General features: G+C 33.5%; 2 protein-coding genes across 2 annotated transcripts; both read right to left on the bottom strand.

The window, feature by feature from the left end:
* Window positions 1-8075: 8075 nt before the first annotated feature.
* LOC100819962 (uncharacterized) lies at window positions 8076-13343 on the bottom strand. Its single transcript, XM_006603006.4, has 4 exons — window positions 12019-13343; window positions 10081-10652; window positions 9747-9966; window positions 8076-9539 (listed from the first exon to the last, which is right to left on the bottom strand). Exons 1-4 carry the CDS (start codon window positions 13231-13233, stop codon window positions 8190-8192), a joined length of 3357 nt encoding a protein of 1118 aa, XP_006603069.1. The 5' UTR covers window positions 13234-13343; the 3' UTR covers window positions 8076-8189.
* Window positions 13344-15332: 1989 nt separating this feature from the next.
* LOC100813943 (uncharacterized) lies at window positions 15333-18216 on the bottom strand. The gene is made up of 2 exons (XM_003552691.5): window positions 17774-18216; window positions 15333-15927 (listed from the first exon to the last, which is right to left on the bottom strand). The coding sequence occupies exons 1-2, from the start codon at window positions 18079-18081 to the stop codon at window positions 15516-15518; spliced, it is 720 nt and encodes a 239-aa protein (XP_003552739.1). The 5' UTR covers window positions 18082-18216; the 3' UTR covers window positions 15333-15515.
* Window positions 18217-18677: the final 461 nt, after the last annotated feature.

Genomic DNA, 18677 nt, shown 5'->3' with positions numbered 1-18677 from the left:
AAATAGTTATCTAAAATTACAAATCCTCGATAATCTAGAGTGATATAGGTCCGAAAACTCAATTTTAAGATTTTGTTCCAGGGTATTGACATTTAGAAATTTTGATTAGTTTTGTGTTTAGAAACGATGTGGAAGCGTGAAAAATCAAATCCACTTTCAAACAACATATATGTGTTTTGGATGGCATCCACAAAAATTGATTTTGAATAGAATTAGTTTTTGTTAAAATTGATTTTAAAGTGAGTAGTTTATATTTAGATGTTTTATTATAAAATCAAGTTAAGAGTAAAATTTAATATAAAATTTTGAATTCAACGTAAAAGTTACTTAAAATTTCTTCAATTCATAATCAATTTTGGATTTAAATTCAATTTTGAATTTTTCTTTAATGTGAAATTAAATATATAAAATAAGTTTAGACTCAATCAATTTCCTGACCCCAAATCAAACACGCATATATATATATATATATATATATATATATATATATATATATATATATGCTTCCACATATTTTAACCATGGAACGTGGAGAGAAAGAGTTGATCAACCTTTCAAAATCTGATCCAAACATGCTATATCAATAAAACATAAACTTATTCTTAGTTGCTGTTTAGTCGTAGCTAGGAACTTTCTAACTATGTGTAAGCCATTTTCCCAACATATGTTTGAAAGATTGTTTAAAATTGGAGTGGAGGTTGTGTAACAATTAAATTACACTTGTGATAATCGAGAAAATAAGGATAAGGAGTAGACACAAAAAATGATATATTAAGGCCATTGCTTTATTGTAAATTGTGGTTCGAAAGCTCCATCAATCACCTTTGTACGTAGGTCAAAGGGATTGGAGAACTAATAAATAAAGAAATCACAGATTTAAATCTTTTTTACTAAACTAACAAATATTAATATATATTTTTCCATAAAAAAAACTAACAAATAAAGAGTAGTGTTTGATTGTCATTAATTACTGAAAAGCTAAAAAGGAAGATCATAAGTTAGAATTTAATTCCCTTAAATAAATAAATAAATATGTAAAGGTACAAAGTAAGAAACAGTAATATACTCCTATATTATAAATTCTGAATCTTCATATTTTATTTTTGCACTGATTGAACCACATATCTTATCCAAATTTCATATATTAAGCATTTAATTTTACTTTTACTTTTTATTCCTTTCAAATTGGGGTCGAAAGCAAGTTGAATCCATTGAATCAATAACACTCCTAACTGAACAAAAATTAATTGCGGGTTAAGTTAAATGAATCAATTCACAAACTCATCCTAATTAACCTAACCAGCCAACCCAGCAAGTTGATAGCGGGCAATAGATAAATTAACCCTCTAACCCACTAACATTTAAGGTATATTTAAATACATTTATATTTTAATATAATTAAAAAATGTAATATGTATATGCATGTAAAATAAATCAAGCGATTTTAAAAATAAATTAATTTTATTTTTTTAATATTTTCCTTTTTTTTTTGTTTGGTGGTACTTACCATTTTATAATCCAACAATATGTTATTGTATCTTTTCCAGAGTCAATCTATCAACCCACTTATTTGTATTTTTTATACCTATTTTCTATGGTTGGGTCCACCCATCTCATCTCACTTCAGGTGGGTTAGGACAGGTTAGTCTCTTTTGGCACCCATACTTTTAAAATTATATTATAATTTTATTTTATTTTGATTTTAATAAATAGCCTCAATTTCTTTTTCAACCATCTCAAAAGATTCTTCTTTTATCTCTATTTGTGTATTTAATTTTCTTAACTGTTTATTTCATTCAATATGTAATTTTCATCTTTATTTATATAAATTCAATCATTTTTAAAATAAATTATGAATATTTAAAAATAACCTTGTATCACAAATATAAATTACCAATGTAATGTACAGGATAAATATTTATTTATTTAGCTAAAAAATAATATAAATAAATATTTTTAAATATAAAAAATATTAAAATTAAAATTCATAATAAACAAATATTTTTTACTTAATAAATTATATTCTAGATTTATAACAAAAATTTATATTCTGATATAAGGATATTTTTAACTATATGAATAATTTCTTAAAAAAAATCTCGTTGAAGAAAATACTATGGTTAAAGAATAGTTTCTAGAAACACTCTAATTCAAAATAGAAATTATTATAATTTTTAAATAGATATAATTTTTCATGATTACAAATATAATGTATATGTCTAAAAACATTTATTATTTGCAATTTTTATTTATAATTTACTATATATTTAAAGTTATTTATTTATTATAAATTTATAATTATACAAAAAATAAACATTTATCCTATATATTTTACATGCTAAAATAATTAATTTAAATTAATAATTGATAAACTTTCATATTTTTAATATTTTATCAACTAAAAATATTCAAATATTTATATAGTAAAGATTTTTCCACTTGTTCATAATAAGAACATGGCACGTGACAATCAATGTTGACAAGTAATTGTTAACATCCAATCTTGGAGTTGGGAATTGAAACAATGAGATTGTAAAAATTGGAGGACTAACTTTATAAATTAAAATATAAAGAACCAAAATCAAATTATAAAATAAATAGGAAGATCAAATTTATAATTTAACCGATATATATATATATATATATATATATATATATATATATATATATATATATATATATATATATATTATTTTCTCTGTATAATATATAGGCCATACTTGAGATAAAATAGATTATTCTCAACATACATATAGAATATAAAAAAACAACGTATAGTTCCCAATAAAAAGCTTGGATTCCCTCACCTGTTGTGTCTTGCTTTCAAAATCTATCAATTGAAATGATCATGACCTTAGAATTTGATCGATGAAATTTGAATTTGTTGGCTCAATACACATTTAAATTTGGTATATTCATAGGAAAAGCATTTTATTTTTGTATGATTAGAAAAAGGCTTACGAATATGCTTTTAATGGCCACACCACCAATCCAATAACTTTTGGAGAAAGTAGTATATTCTCTTTCTTGGTTTCTTTAGTTTATGCGTTCGACAGTTGTGCGATAAGAAAAGCTTAATATACGTGGAGGCTATGTATAAATTCAAAGTAAGTTTTCGCTTTTCCATTGCACATCCCAATCAATATATTCCCATGACTATTGGGAACTAAATCACGTGTTCCCATCGCCACTGGGGGATGCACTCATAGTGATATGGAGCAATTGTCTCCACAAGCATTTTTTTTTCTTACTTACAAATCTTTAATAAAACAAAATTTTCACATATAAGAAAAATAGGTGTTGCCCTCACAAGGCAATTTTTTTTTAAATGAAGGTAAAAAATTTATAAGAGAAAATATAAGGCTTGGGCTTTTCATCAAGCTATTCTCTGGATTCAGCAACTCAAAACTCAGAATGTCACTTTCGAGATGGATTGCAAATCAGTGGTTCATCATTTTATGAACTCTTCAAAAGGCTCTTCTATCTTCTATTCCGTTTTAAATAAATGTATAGTTTCTGTTTTCAACTTATCAAACTCAAGGATGAGTTTTATAGAGAGGCAAGTCAATCTTGTAGTTCATAACTTAATAAAGACTTCAAGATTTTATGTTAGCTCTCATGTCTTTAGATATATTTCATCTTATATTGATACTCTCTGAATGAAATGATATACCTATGTTTTCTCTCCAAAAAAAAAGGGAGAGAAAATATATTGATGTGTAAAAAGTAGTTATAATTTATAGAAATTTAGGCATTTAAAAAATTGTCATAAAATTATGTATTTTGTAAAAAAATTATAATATTTTTTCTATGAAAATATTATGGTCTATTTTTTTTCTCCCACTAAACTAATTTTCTGAATTCATCATTCACTGTCCATCTCTATGTTCTTCTTGTGAGTAAAAAAAAACAAGTTAATAAAAAAAATTAAATGTGTATTTAGTTTCTCTTCATAAAAAAAAGAAAAAAAAATTATGATATTGATTTGAGGTGACTTGAAATGTTTTTTTATAAACAAATAAAAAATAATAATTTTTTAAATTGTAAAGACTAAAATAAATAAATTTAAATTTAGAAAACTAAAAATAAAAGTGACTCACAGGTAAGGTATAATTCAAAACCACAGTGATCTAGAAGAAACCAACCTTCGTGATATGATTGCTTAGTCAGCGGATAAGAAAAACAAACATTTTATCAGTGTTGTGTGTAAATTACAAAATTAACTTTCAGCAATTAATGTCAGGGTTGTGCATGTTTTGTTTCAGGTAAAAAGAAGATATGGCAATATACGTTAATCTGTATTGTGATACTCTTTGTTTATATTTATAATATTTAATTAAAAAAAATACAATTACCTATATTTATAAGATTTAATTAAAAAATATAATTATCGAATTCATTAAGATTAATAAAATTGATTAATGTAGTTAATAATAATAAATTTATCTTAAATTTATAATTTTTTTCTAAAATTATCTTTGACATTAATACTATTCTCTCTTTTAATTATTAATTTTGCAATGCATAATCTCTCTTCTTTTAATTATGAGTATTATAGTCTAAAAATAACTAATTTAAAAAATATTATTTCAATTTTAAGTCTTATAATTAAGAGTATGTTATTATGAGATTGTTAGGGTTTATATGGCCAATGTACCTTCAAAGTGCCAAGAAGTGGCAAGGTTTGTATTACATAGATCGCAAAGAATTATGAAAAGATGGAATGGACAACTTTGTGGGTAAATTGCTTGTTATATTGTTTGTATATATTGCCTTTGTGGAGTTCCTCTCATAGCACGTGTGGAACCAAGAAATATGCATTGGTTGATGAAATATACATGAGTGATGTATATCCATTTATGAATCTCATCAAGTAGCAAAAAAACGGATTGTTGGAATATGTGGAAATGACTTGGAGTGTGAGTGGGGTACGTTCTCTACCCCAACCAAACAAGCAATCAGAATTATTTTTTTATCCTTATGCCATGCTTACTTTCCTTGGGCGTTTGCTCAAATCACGTACACACACATTCATAGAATTAATATGCGAGGCATCGCCCACTTATGATACTTCTTGTGTCTTGTTAGGAGCAAGAGATATTAATAAAGAGAGAATCTCCTTCTTCTCTATATATGTGGATGCAAATATGGAATAAGATGATAAAATCAGTGAGTGATTCCCTTATTATATGGAATCAGAATATCTTGGATCGTACGTCCAAAGTATCTTTTTGTTGTCCACCCAAACAACTATAAGGTGGAAGAAGAAAAAGGATGAGAAGAATTTAATGCAACTTTTTATTTTTGCAACGTATACCTCTCGAACATATTCTTTTATTTGGACGGCCAGATATAGATTTTCCTTTTTCACCTTATGACTCTCAAATATACATTTTCTTTTATTAATATAAAAAAAATTGAATATATATTATCAGTGCAACATTTTATTTAAATATATGACATTTATATTAACAAATTAATTCATTTTCATCAAATAAAAACCATAATAGTAATAACCAATCTAATGACTAATTCTTCTTTATTAAAATAATATGACATTTTTTAATCGTGTGTGTGTATAAAGTAAAAAGAATAATTAACTTCTTAAGAAATAAGGAAAACAAATACAGACTATTAGATTATATTATCAATATATAAAAAATAAAATATTAAGTTATGTCCCTTTTTTTTAGTTTAATAAATAATTTTTTACAGTGTTTAATAAATAACTTATAGAATGGATAATTCATGAAATATTAATAATTCATATAATAAGATAGTAGTATCCCTTAATATATGTTGCATATATAGTAATACCCCCACGTATTTTTAGCTTGTATGGGAACTTTATTGCGATGCACTGTGAAAGCTAAAAATATAATTTTTAGTTAGCAAAATGTCGATGGAATCATTAGTTAGCAAAACCTATAAACCATAGAGAGAAAGAAGTAAACAATTCTGAGTATCAGGTTCTATAGATTTCTTGCCACTATAATTTGCTCGTTTATAATTTATATTCCTACAAAACATCTAAAAAGTATTGGTCTTGAGGGCATATTTCAAAATTTGAAGAAGATGGATATATATTAGCATCTTTCAAGATTGATTTTTATATGCACATTCTACTTGTAACCTCGGCTTTCAGACAAAGCTGAAAATACTGAAAATTCTTTTTAGTTTTGCACTTAATACCTATTTAACACAGTCGCAACATTTTAGAAATAACCACATATCATACAAGATTATGTATTAAAACGGAGGAAGATATATAAAGATTTAGAATAATGATTTATCTCCTAAAAAAAAAGAATTTTGATTTAGAATAGAACTTTTTTATTCACTCAAGTCGTATTCAAATCGACCCATTCTTAAACAACTTCTAAATTATTTTTAGTTTGGCACTTACTAATATCAATTTAACAGAGTCACGACATTTTTTTTTCAAATATGGGCTTACAAACCCCACAAAAAGAAACTTATTAAAAGACGTAGCACTAAAATAATTACAAGACTACATAGAAAAGGATTTAAAGTTACATAAAAAAAATTCTACCCTCTACGTCAGTGGATAGATCATACTTTGCAAGAGCTTTAGCTACTCAATACGTTTGATTTAAAGTTACAAAAGTATGCTTGTAAATTTCAATATAAAATTGTACATTCTAATACATATAATGAGAAAAAAAAATATATTACTTTAGAAGTAAAAGTACTTTTGAGCGCTCCCAACTTTAATTCAATCATGCACTTAACTCCACCATAAATATAGATCACGTAAACCATCCACCGTTGTTGATGAAAGATCTAATGGATTGAACCGTTTGACAGGATAAGTGAGAAGTAGAGCACCCTCATTGAACCAGAGATATCGCCGAGCTGAAGTCATTCAATAATTAACTCTTTTATACCATAAAAATAGCCCATAATTGTTATAGAGCAATGTGAAGACCAATAATATTAACATTTTGGCTTTCTAACACAAGACTAGAGACGCCATAATAATATTTAGATTAAATAATAATTTTGTCCTTCCTAATTTCATAAATATTTAACTTTGAAACATTTTTGCTTAATAATGTTTTGTTTTTAATAAATTTATAATTAAGTTAATAATTACATTAATCATAATTATTAGATAATAACTAATACATAAGTACCACAAGCAATTAATTGATCAACATTAACACTAATGGTCAACACATAATTTTACGCCAAATTAACTAAAATCATAAATTTTTAAAACAAGAGAACCGAACATCTCAATTAAATTAAAAAGACCAAAATCACTAATTTATAAAATTAAGAACCAAAATTATAATTTAGCCAAATAATTAGAAACCACAAATACTTAAAAACTTGTTGTATCCATCATAGCCCCAAAATAATGACATCGAAGCATGAGAGCAATGTTTCATTAACAGAACAGCCATTTGAAACATTGGTTTAAATAAACGCTTTTTCATCTGCGTCACCTAAAAAAAACTCTTAAAACTATCAGTTATAAGATACTTTAGACACTCAAGGTAAAACAAATATCTAAGAAATTGAGGATGATCGGTGTGAAATACGGAAATAAATCCTCTCCAGTAATTGGTGGAACCCACACACCCCCTTGAGTCTTTTTCTCTCCTATTGGAGCTTCCAGTTAATGGAGAGAAACTGGAGTCGGGAAATACAAGGATAAAGGAAATGGCAGATCTATTTCTGGCTAAGAGTATGTTTGGTAAGGTACTTAAAAAGCTGGTTAAAAGTTAGTTCAACTAAAAGAAATACTCAAATCAAGCACCTTCGCCTTGTGAATATAATGCACAATCATAACTTTTGGCTGTTCAATCAACGTAAACCGCAACCATATTGAATTGTCAATAATGACTTGCTAAGCCAACGTTTATTCATGACTACATATTATACGATAGCAAGAACATGGTAAATCGTAATTTGCTAGTTATTGCATATCAATTCTATCGACTTCAACAAAAGCTTCAGGCACGTCACAAGAGTCAAACTACACACAGAAATAAATAGCCAAACCATTAACTCATCAAGAAAGATTGACTTAAATTTATACGGATGGGTTAAAGGTAATAACAAAAATGCATTTCACCATATTCCTCATACAAATTTAGGCAAGACAAGCACGTGCATGAATACCTAAATTGACAAACATATCGTACAGTATATATGATCTTTTAGATGTACTTTAGACCAGAGATATATTGTTGCCTAGTAATTAGATATTGGGCCAGGGAATATATAACTCCCAATATACCCAAGATCTTAATCTTGAGTACATCTGTACATGCAATAGGAAGCAGATTAAGAGGCAAAGTTATCCACGGGGGTGAGTCACTCTGCTTGGTATGGCTCCACACGTACCTGTTGAAAAGTATATGACTGGGGAAGGTAAGAATGAGGAGGGCCAAATTCTTCACCACAAAAATCCAGTCTGGCCCACCGATTTGAAGACCCCATCCACTATTTCCTTGCCAAACATCTTCCCATATGCTGTAGAGGGCAGTTATAACAAAGTAGGCCGAGATGATTACAGTCACTGGAAAATATCTATGTTTGTCCCCAAAACCAGCAACAAAATCCGAATCTTGGTTAAGCAGCAGCAGAATAGGAGCCAGGAAAAATATGGAGCGGTTTGAGCCACCAGTAAGGTTAACATTCAGGACTAGACATATAGCAAAGCACATTACTGTGGCAACGTTGCCAACAGCAGGCATCCAGGCTCCATCAGCAGCCATCCTCTTAACTGTAAAGGAGGGTGCTGTAGTAGCCCGACGATGCTGCATAAACCTCATTCTTGGCAGGAAACTAGCAGATGCACTTTGACTGGAATGATTTTGCCTAATTCCACCTGAATCAATAACCTTCTCCCGCAAAATTGAAGCAAGTTTATACTTTATCTCCAAGGCTATAAGCATGAAGATTGCTGCATATAGACCAAGAAGGGATGTCCGGGCACCCTCTATTGCCAGCAATGTTGTAAGCTTCTTCTCCTCCTCACCCAAATTTCCTATCTCACTATCTTCAAGAATATTTTTAATTCTCAGCTGGCCCTCCAAAAGATAAGTAACAGGAAAGAGAGCTACAAGTAGAGCAAATACCCAGGGCAAAAGCTTTGTGCTTGTAGCAGATGGTAGATGAGTGAAGACAACAAAAACAGAGGCACAAACCATAGAGACAACAATGAGAACATGCAGAATGCCAGCCCAGAGAAAGTATTCAGCAGCAATGTAGATACCAAGGGCAACCCCCATAGCAATGGAGTAAAATGTCCGCAATTCAACAATGTATTTAATGGGTATAATAGATGTAACTGATGCCAGAGTCAGCAAAATTGCAATAATAAGAAGCCAAGAAGGCCAGGTAGGCTTGCCAGCTATATAGCCATAAATGGAGATATCATCTGCAGAGTGACGGGCAGTCTTGATTAGGTCTGACCGGTAAGACAATGACACAGGAAGAGGTGGCTGCATCAAAATAAAAAGTAGACCAGTTGCCACTACCAGCACTAAACATCTTTTGGCAGACTGCAGAGAGAAGATAAAAAGGCTTACAATCAATATTTAACAACAGATTAAATAGGAAGACAAGATTGATTACTTTGACCATAAATGATGTCTAATTGGTTATGAATCAAGTGACTACCAAAAGTTTGCAATGGATATCGTATGATCCCCACTCCCAAAATAAACAATGAAAAACACAGGATAGTATATATATATATATATGCATACCAAAATATGAGAGAAATGAATAGCAACAATTGGAACACAAGCCAATCCAGTCAACAGTATGCAGAAACCCAAAATTAAACCATCTGAAGGAGACCTTCCATTCCACCACTGGAGGGCTTCAAAAATTGTTTCACGGCAAAACCATACAGACAAGGCAACTACACAGGCATGTGCATAACCTTGCCATGGTTTCATCCTAGAAGTTGTTTTGGATCTATCCCTACAAAATCCAACAACAAGAATTATAATAAGGTTGACAATAAAGTCTAGAGGCAAAATATAGGTTAGGTAGGATCCCTCCAAACTGGCAAATTCCAAAGATTGTCACAATTACCTGTAAAGAAGCAATGGAGGAGAAACAGCCAACAAGAGAACTGCTGAAACCCATACAACGGACTTTGATGAAATAAACAACATGGCCAGCTTTGAAGAAAAGAGGCAAGTCAAAATCCAAACTGCTTTTCCTCCAATTCGATGATCTACAGATAGCCTTCTCACCAAAGCCAAACCCAATAAAGTTGTCATCACAACCATATAGCTAGGATACATCACCTCATCCTCAAATCCATAATAGTAAATGCTAGAGTAATTGAAAAATCGGTTCTCAATGTAGCATAAGAGCAATGCATGGCTTATCAGACCAGCCTCAGATAAAAAGTTCAGCTTTAAAGGTAGAAGAGCTAAACCAGGAATAGCCATAGCCAGGACAGAATTTGCTATTATGAGTTTACAAAAAGATTTAAGGGACATGCCTGCCATCCAAATATTTAAATCCCAGAAATTGTGCAGAACAAACCATGTAACCATCAAACTTCCAAGAATAACAAAAGCAAAGTACGATATTAGACTCTTCTTTTCAAAAAAACGAGCCAAATAAAAGCCAGCAACTGCAGGCAGAGGGAGGAACTGCAAATCAAAGGTTGAAAATATCTCAGTAATAGAGAGAAAAACTAAAAGGGTTAATGAAATTAAAATATTTAAATCGCAAACATAAGCAATATCATCATCATCCACCAAAAGAAGTCGGCACACCAAGAACTGAATTTTTAAGAAGAACGCCATGCAGTTAACCAACCAGTTGTTTCATGAAGCAATATGAATTTTAGCATATTAAACGGTATTTTCCAGTTTCCACATTTAATATGATGACAAGGGTAGTTAACTGTGGGTCAGCCTCCATCCTAAAAAACACTACAGCAGTATAGTGAAACATAGAGTGACCATTATACTAAAGACAACAGATACAATTAAAAAAGTTTCAAAAATTAAAGTATACATGATTCAATATGTTAAGCTTAATACAGATAATAACAAATAAATAAAACTGAAGTTTGCATTAACATTAAACATACTAGTTTAAAATTACTATACAAAATTATAAATTATATCAATAGTATCATTGTTGATATCTCACATGATCAACTAGAGATATGGTCAATGTAGTCCCACAAGGCTTAGGCAGTCCTCACCTTATAAGTCGATTAGATGGGGTTGAGTTAGATCCAAGATCCGAATTCTAAGATGATATTAGAGTCTATCCTAGATCTGTTATTGAGTCACCTATATTTGTTTAGGCTTTGAATGTATATTCCTAGGCATGAGAGGGTGTTGTTATTGGGCTACCCGAATTTGTCTATGCTCCTGATGTCCAGTGCCAGACAGGAGCAATAAGACCTCACATTGACTAGAGATATAGTCAATGTGTTCCTTATAAGGCTTGGCAGTCCTCACCTTGCAAGCTGGTTTTGTGGGGTTGAGTTAGAACCTAAAGCCAAACCAGGGTTTGAATGGAGAATGTTCAGAGCATGTTCAGTTTTGGGTGGGTGAATGATAGATGTTGTCATTTAGCCGAGTGGTTGGGTAAATTTTAGGGTAGAACAGTATTTTGCCTCTGCCCAGTCCAACAACCACATTCCAGCAGAAGCTTGCAACATTCGGGAAATACACATACATGACAATTACTTGTAAGTTCACAAGTAATCCCACCCAAGTGTTTAGTTTAGTTCTTCAATGTCATAGATTTTAGACTATAATCATGATCCAACTTTAACTCGTATTCCCTTTCTTGATGAATTCTCCTTCTATTTTTCCAAAGAAGAAAGAAAGAGAGTGCAACAATTTTCACAACAGAACAGAGAGCATCATCTATAATCTATCTATAATAAAATAAAAACTAAAGCATTACCATTCAAATAGCTAATCCTACAAGATTCGGAAACAGAACAGATATAAGGGTCCAAAAGAACCAGCAGAGCAGCGTTAAAATGCTTACCAGCAAGGGAAAGCCCACAACAACTGCTCCAGCAGCACTGACCACAATAGCGGAAGTAGTGAAGGCAACAGAGCTGAGGGCATCAAAAACCATACCCATGGCATAAGCGGCAGCAGCAGAAGCCCCTCCAAGCATGGTGAGAGTGACAAGAACATAATTGAGTGGCGGGGGAACCTGAATGTACCTCCCAAAGGAATGGAAGACGACCCTGACCTCCAATGCAACGACGACAAACACCAGGGCAACGGCGCCGTTGACAACGCGGATGCTGTGGAGCTGGTCGGGGTTGGTGGTGATCCACCAGAGCGCCCCTCGGGTGGAAGCATAAAGCTGAAAGAGGAAAGGGACGAAGAAGAGAAGGAGAAGGTCGCAGAAGGAAGCAGGGGAAGAGAGAACGAGGGAGTAATGAGAGGCGATGTGGAACAAGAGAGGGACGAAGAGAAGGTTGAGAGTGTGGAGGCAGCTCTCGAGTGGGCCCAGGATGAAGCTGTCACGGGGGGCCTCGCCGCCGTGGTAGCGTGCCTCGTGTTTGGCCTTGAAGGAGGAAACACGGGGGACGGAGAAGAGCAAGTAGAAGCAGCAGTTGAAGGCGGCGAGGTAGTAGGCGGCGTTGGTGATGCCCACGGCGGCGATGGAGGCCCAGGCGAAGAGGGCGGAGGCAGAGATGGGGAGGCAGGCGAAGAGGAGGCGCTCGAGGGAGACGGCGATGGAAGGGTTTTCGAGGAGGAGCCACTTGAAGTTCAGGGAGGACCAGACGCCGAGGAGGAAGGTGGTGTGGGCGCAGAGGAAGGAGGCGAGGACGGCGACGGCAAGGGAGGAGTTGAAGGCGGAGAAGAGGGAGGGGGAGGCGGAGAGGAAGAAAGCGAGCTGGGAGAAGATGAGGGAGAACCACACGGCGAAGAAGGCGGCGGGCTTCAGGTTGAGGGAGTCAAGGATGTAGGAGATCATGAGGCCCACCACCAGGGTGGCGACCACGGTGGTGCCGCCGAGGTCGAGGAGGAAGAGGGCGGAGGGGACCAGGGCGATGGCGATACGGTAGTTGTGGCAGAAGGAGGTAGGGTTCTTGAGGGATCTGGAAGAGGTGGTGGCGTTGTTGGCATGGCCGTGAAGCGACGGCGAAGTAACGGAGTCGTTAGGGTTTGGGGAGGAGAAGGAAGGGGCGCTGGTGGAGGAAGATATGGGTATGTAGGGACGGAATGCGCGGGGTTGCAGCATTTTTTGTTATTACACTCCTCCTCCGATTCTTTCTTCACTCGATCAACAACCTAATTGCTCACTTCATCTGCACACACTCCTTCTCTACTCTATTTTCCTTTGCTCAAAATCTCTAACTGCCTCGGTTCGATGGGCCTCCATGCTGTCAACATACAAAACTAAAGGCCCGGTCACTTAGTGGGCTCGGACTGGAGGCTTCCATTTCTTCATTTTGGGCCTCCTGCTATTTGCAGGATACACATATGGGATTACAGGATTCAAATCCCTGTATATCCTATCAAAATCTTGAAAATACTTTGTCAATATACTAAGTGAAAACCAGTTCTTGTTGCACATCTTGATAACAAAAATTACTTTTTATCAAATCGATGACATGTGTAAAAATAAAAATAGCAAACAGAACACCAAGAGAGAAGAAGCAATGGGAAGGTAATGGAGGACAAGGAAGAGCAATATTTGTTGAAGATGCTGGAGAGTGGGGGAGGTGTGAAGAGAGAGGTAAAATAGGACTTTCACACAAAAACAAAAGTCAGGTGGGAAGATGGGTATAAGGCGGTAAAATAAATTGGACTTGATACATTTCTAAGACCACACCATTGAGGCCTTATAGTGTAGGTTTCTCTAAAAATAATAATACATTAGAAATCTTCAATACAGTTGAGCTCACAGAAAGCGCTTTCAGCTTTCCTCCCAAGACGGGTGTTTTGTGCGTGGTACTTCAATCAAGTTATAGTGTTATACTATTACAGCCACTTTTGTTGTGAACAATTTGTGATTTTGTGTGCGTTTATTTTAATCGGGTTTATTAGAATGTTAGTTTTTATCATACAAGAAAATTAAACTCAGATTTTTTTTTCTGAACCATCAAACTTATGTTATATCTCCTATATACCAATAAAAGTTAAGCTTAATTGCAAATTTAATCCTCTATTTGCCTCAGATTTTAATTTTGATCCTTTTATAATTTAATTCATGAATTTACTCCTCCAATTTTTTACAATCTCATTATTTTAGTTCTTAACCCCAAAATTGAATGTTGACTAAAATTTGTTAACATTAACCGTCACATTTCATATTTTTAGTCATAAAAAACGATATATGACGGTTAACATTAACAAGTTACGATATCAACATCCAATACTAAATTTATAAATTAAATTATAAAAAAAACAAATTCAAAATCTAAAACAAATAAAAATACTAAATTTACTATTTAACTAAAAGTTATCCTCGGTAGCATGTGGGCATGAACACGCAATAAGCTGTGTTGAAAGAAAGCGCGACGAGGTGTGTTTTGGTTGTTTGTTCAATCTTCCATTGCATTCATATGTCACAGAGAGGGTCTCACTGGTTATAAACTTAAGCGCATGCAGTAAAACTTAATTAATACTTAGTACAGGTGCAGCATGTGCAGTTTTGCTCGATAGTAGTGATTGATTTCTTTGGGGTGCACCCTTTTTGTTGTCGGCACCGTAGAATTTTGAAGGTGTTGTGCCTGCACTTTCACATACTACTATCAAGCTTTATTAAGTCCCATCCATGATAATGACGGATGGGACGGGTAGTTCCCCTTAAATGTCAATGCAGCCACCTGTTACGCGCATTTACGCTATGCAACAGGAATCATTAATATCCAACATTATTTATTCTCCTACTGCTAGCGTACAACTCACTCCATATTCTACACAGTAAGATAGTAATTTTATGAGTATAAATACCATTCTGTCCAAATTCACGTTAATTAATTATTTGCAGTACTCCTAATAATTGCAAAAAAATGCAGCATAGTCTTGTATTGTATTCACTATTCACCACCCAGACCCATGTTTGTGGCATTTTATAATGCTAAACGCGTCGTATACTGATAATATCACAACACATTCCTCCTACTCCAATTCACAATTGTACCGCTGGATCTTTGGTCTGAGTTTTTAGTACGGAAAAAGGTTCACGTGGGACCACCAACCTCTCACACTTACTACCTAACACCCCAGCTCAGTTCGTGACCAATTTTGCCAAGAATTAATGCGCACGTTCCACTACTTTATCTAGTGAAAAAGGTTTCAAATATAAATTGAACAAAAAAATCCCAACCAAAGTTTAAATAACTGAACTGAAGTACAGCTACCATACAACACGGTGATCAAGTCACAACAAAAACATTTATAGTAATATGTGTATAGTGTTAATAATACTAACTCCGCAAAATATGACTCTTGACCTTTTCGAAGGTACCCCCCGGCTCTTCACTACCATATAAGGTGTGTCACGAATCATCAGTGTTAGTTTTGCTTGGGGGCGATTTCAGATACTGAAACTTGGGTTGAATACTTTTTAATTCTCAAAGAAATAACTACACTAGACAAAATACCAACTACGGGAAAAATGTAGGACCAAATTTGAGATTTCTTAGAGCCAGAGGCTGTAGCAACAGCAGCACCAGCAAGGCTTCCAATAGATGTATTTTGCAAAATCATGGGGAGACATCCAATAGCAGTAGGAAGAAGAAAATCCAAAAGGAACCTAACATCAGTAGCCGCTAAGGTATAGTTAATAACATAAGAGGGCACAGGTGAGAAGCGGGCAAGAAGAACAAATTTCCAACCATCTCGCTCAACTCCTCTAGAGATTAAATGAAAGTATTTGTTTCTTTGGGCCCACTCCATTGCTGAGCTTGAACTCCTGAATACCAGCCTGAAAGAACCCAAAATTCAGCACAGACAAGCAAAGAGAATCACCCGATAATTTACATGTAGGCATAGCACATCTAATCAAATAGACAACACCTCATTAACAATAAATTATTACAATTTGCGGCAAAGAGTTAAAATATCACTCAATTAGTGTCACGGAAAATACAATTGTCCTACACCATATGATAATTTCTCGTCATTGACACAAAGGACATCCTTGTTTCACTTACTAGATAAGTTAAACTAGAATGGTGTTCGCACACATGCCTCAATTCACCAAATCCCATATGAATTAGCATTTATTATATATACACTAGCAGCTCTTTTCGGCAATCAGCAGTAAAGTCAAAGAGACAAAAACTAAAATGACAATGGTTTTCTTGAATTTCTATTCTGATAAAGCTATAAATACAAACTCAACACGATTTAAGACCAACTTGAATCAGACGATATATTATTCTTCCCATTCCCATTGATAAAAATTAGGTCCACCTAACTGTGCCTGAGGACACAAGCTATGTAAACAAAAACTCACGGTTTCAAGAAAAATCACAATTGTTTTGGTACAATGACAGCACCGGCATTTGAACACGCGAGCTCCTACTAACTAATCAAATTTCTAACCCGGCCCAATTCAAAATTTGTATTATGAAATTAAAAAATATATTTACAAAATCCATGGAAGAAAAAAAAGTACAAGTTACTATTCCTTAACATGAGTCATGAAAGAAAGTTAGGAAATGTCTAATTATTTGAGGAGTGCTAACAAGTACCACCATCCTCTTTATAACATATCCTCTGCTATTACTATTGGTTAAAATTTAAAGAAAATTACAAAATCTTGAATGAGTTTCATAAAATATGAAATAGGAGTAGGACCCACAATTTTGTGATTTCCAGATAATTTCAATCAATAATAAAAATGTGCATAGAAAAGGGTGAGTTAGAAAATGTGTTGTTAGCATTTCTCTAATTATTTTGACTCATTTATAAAAGAGGAAAAGTTTATTAAAATGCAAAGCTAAAAATAATCAAAAAGATCAAAGAGAGGAATATAACATCTGCAAAGCAAACAAAAAGCTAAAAACAAAAACAGCCTACAATGGCTTAAGAATATTTGTACAAGAGATGCCCACGAAAAGGCATAAAGCCTAACATGAACAAGAAAACACCAAATAGACAACGTTCATAAATTTCAAGGCACTCCTTTTCCAATTAAGTTCCTTTATGAATTTCGTTACAAAAGGAAATTAAAATTCCAATTAGGTTACTCTGAGCTTTCTTTATAAACAAGATGGAGGAGGACCAAGGTTCTAAAAAATGGTCCACGACCACGATTTCCGACACAACATCAAGTCTTTGGATGTTTGCAATGTAATTATGGCCGCATTTATCCGTAATTTCCCACAACATCAAGAAACTCGACAAAATCGCAACCACAATTTAAAATCTTGAGAACTAACAACAGAGGAGAAACCCTAATCCCCTCTGATCGCTGGACAAATCAAGCAAGCTGTCATCTCCAAATTGTTCTAACCAACCAATTTGTTTCCGTAAATTGAAAATTTAGGCAACTGATCAAAAAGAGAATTGAGCTTCAATTTCAACAAAGGTACCACACCAGAAAATAACAGATATTATGAATTTTAGTTAGATCATCCAAACCTAGTGCTCCTACGCCAAAATCAACTATCAATTAATCGCTCCTTTATGAGGAATTGACCATTAACAAACTACAGGCATGCTGAAAGCCAAGTCAACCATCAAACAAACAGTAGTAATTTCACGTAACGAATCAATTACCCTAAAGTGAAAACACGCGAATGAGTGAAGAAGAGAGAGTAAACCTGCCGATGGAGAAGGAGAGTGACGCAGCGAGGATTTTGGCGGAGAAGACACAGAAGACGGAAGGTAAGAAACCGAAGAGGAGAGGGGCGGTGGTTTCGAAGAAGATCGCAGAGGGCAAACAGAGAGCGATGGAGACGGTGTGGAGCGACAAGTAGAGCGGGATCGCCCAAATCCCTAACTTCTCCGACCATTCTCGAACAAAACTGAACGCTGCCTCCTTGTCAAATCCACCGCCCTGCCACCCTCTCCAAACCACCGCCACTAGCACCCCCAACACCGCCACTTTCCACCACCAACCCCTCCCCATTTTCGCTGCGATTATGTTACCCAACCAACCAACAACCACAACACACCGCCACTGGAGTTAACCCTATTGGATTGTTACTGTATAATTTAGTAATGTTAAAGATTAAAGATACATGTCAGATTTGTGTATTTATTGAGTGTAATTTTCATAAGTTATCGGTATATATATATATTAGTTTTACGTTGTTGATTAATTATAAATTATTTTTGAAAGACTTTTTAAAAAAACTATCATAAAAGCCAATCAAATTATTTTAGTAAGCTTATTAAACTTTTTATACTAATTACTTTAAAAGCTTTAAAAACCTTTTCGTGCCTACAGAATAGGGTGTTTTTGGTTTTAGTAATTTAAATATTTCAATATTTGAGTTTTAATATTCACTGTCAAATAACGGTATTAGCTGATAAGATAAGTATGAGTACTGGGGATGTGATTTTGTTTAATTTTTAAATAAAAATTATTCGAATTAAACATAAAATAAAAATATGATTTAGTTTGGTTTCATTTAAATATAACATTAAATTTAAAACAAATCAAATTAATCTTTTACTATTTTGTTGGGTTTGATTTCATGAATTTTTTATTTTTTTAATTTA

This window comes from Glycine max, chromosome 18 (assembly GCF_000004515.6).
Source record: "Glycine max cultivar Williams 82 chromosome 18, Glycine_max_v4.0, whole genome shotgun sequence".
NCBI classification, from domain to species: Eukaryota; Viridiplantae; Streptophyta; class Magnoliopsida; order Fabales; family Fabaceae; genus Glycine; species Glycine max.
Note: the sequence above shows the minus strand (reverse complement) of the source record. Positions and strands in the feature narration are given on the sequence as shown.

What these genes read in the sequence shown, in the direction of transcription:
- LOC100813943 (XM_003552691.5), bottom strand. Translation starts at nt 18,081, where the DNA reads ATGGGGAGGGGTTGGTGGTGGAAAGTGGCGGTGTTGGGGGTGCTAGTG. An exon ending in CTCTCCTTCTCCATCGGCAG is followed by an intron (nt 15,928 to 17,773) that starts GTTTACTCTCTC and finishes GGGTTCTTTCAG; the next exon opens with GCTGGTATTCAGGAGTTCAA.
- LOC100819962 (XM_006603006.4), bottom strand. Translation starts at nt 13,233, where the DNA reads ATGCTGCAACCCCGCGCATTCCGTCCCTACATACCCATATCTTCCTCC. An exon ending in TTGTGGGCTTTCCCTTGCTG is followed by an intron (nt 10,653 to 12,018) that starts GTAAGCATTTTA and finishes TTTGATTTGCAG; the next exon opens with TTCCTCCCTCTGCCTGCAGT. An exon ending in CCTCCATTGCTTCTTTACAG is followed by an intron (nt 9,967 to 10,080) that starts GTAATTGTGACA and finishes TGGATTTTGTAG; the next exon opens with GGATAGATCCAAAACAACTT.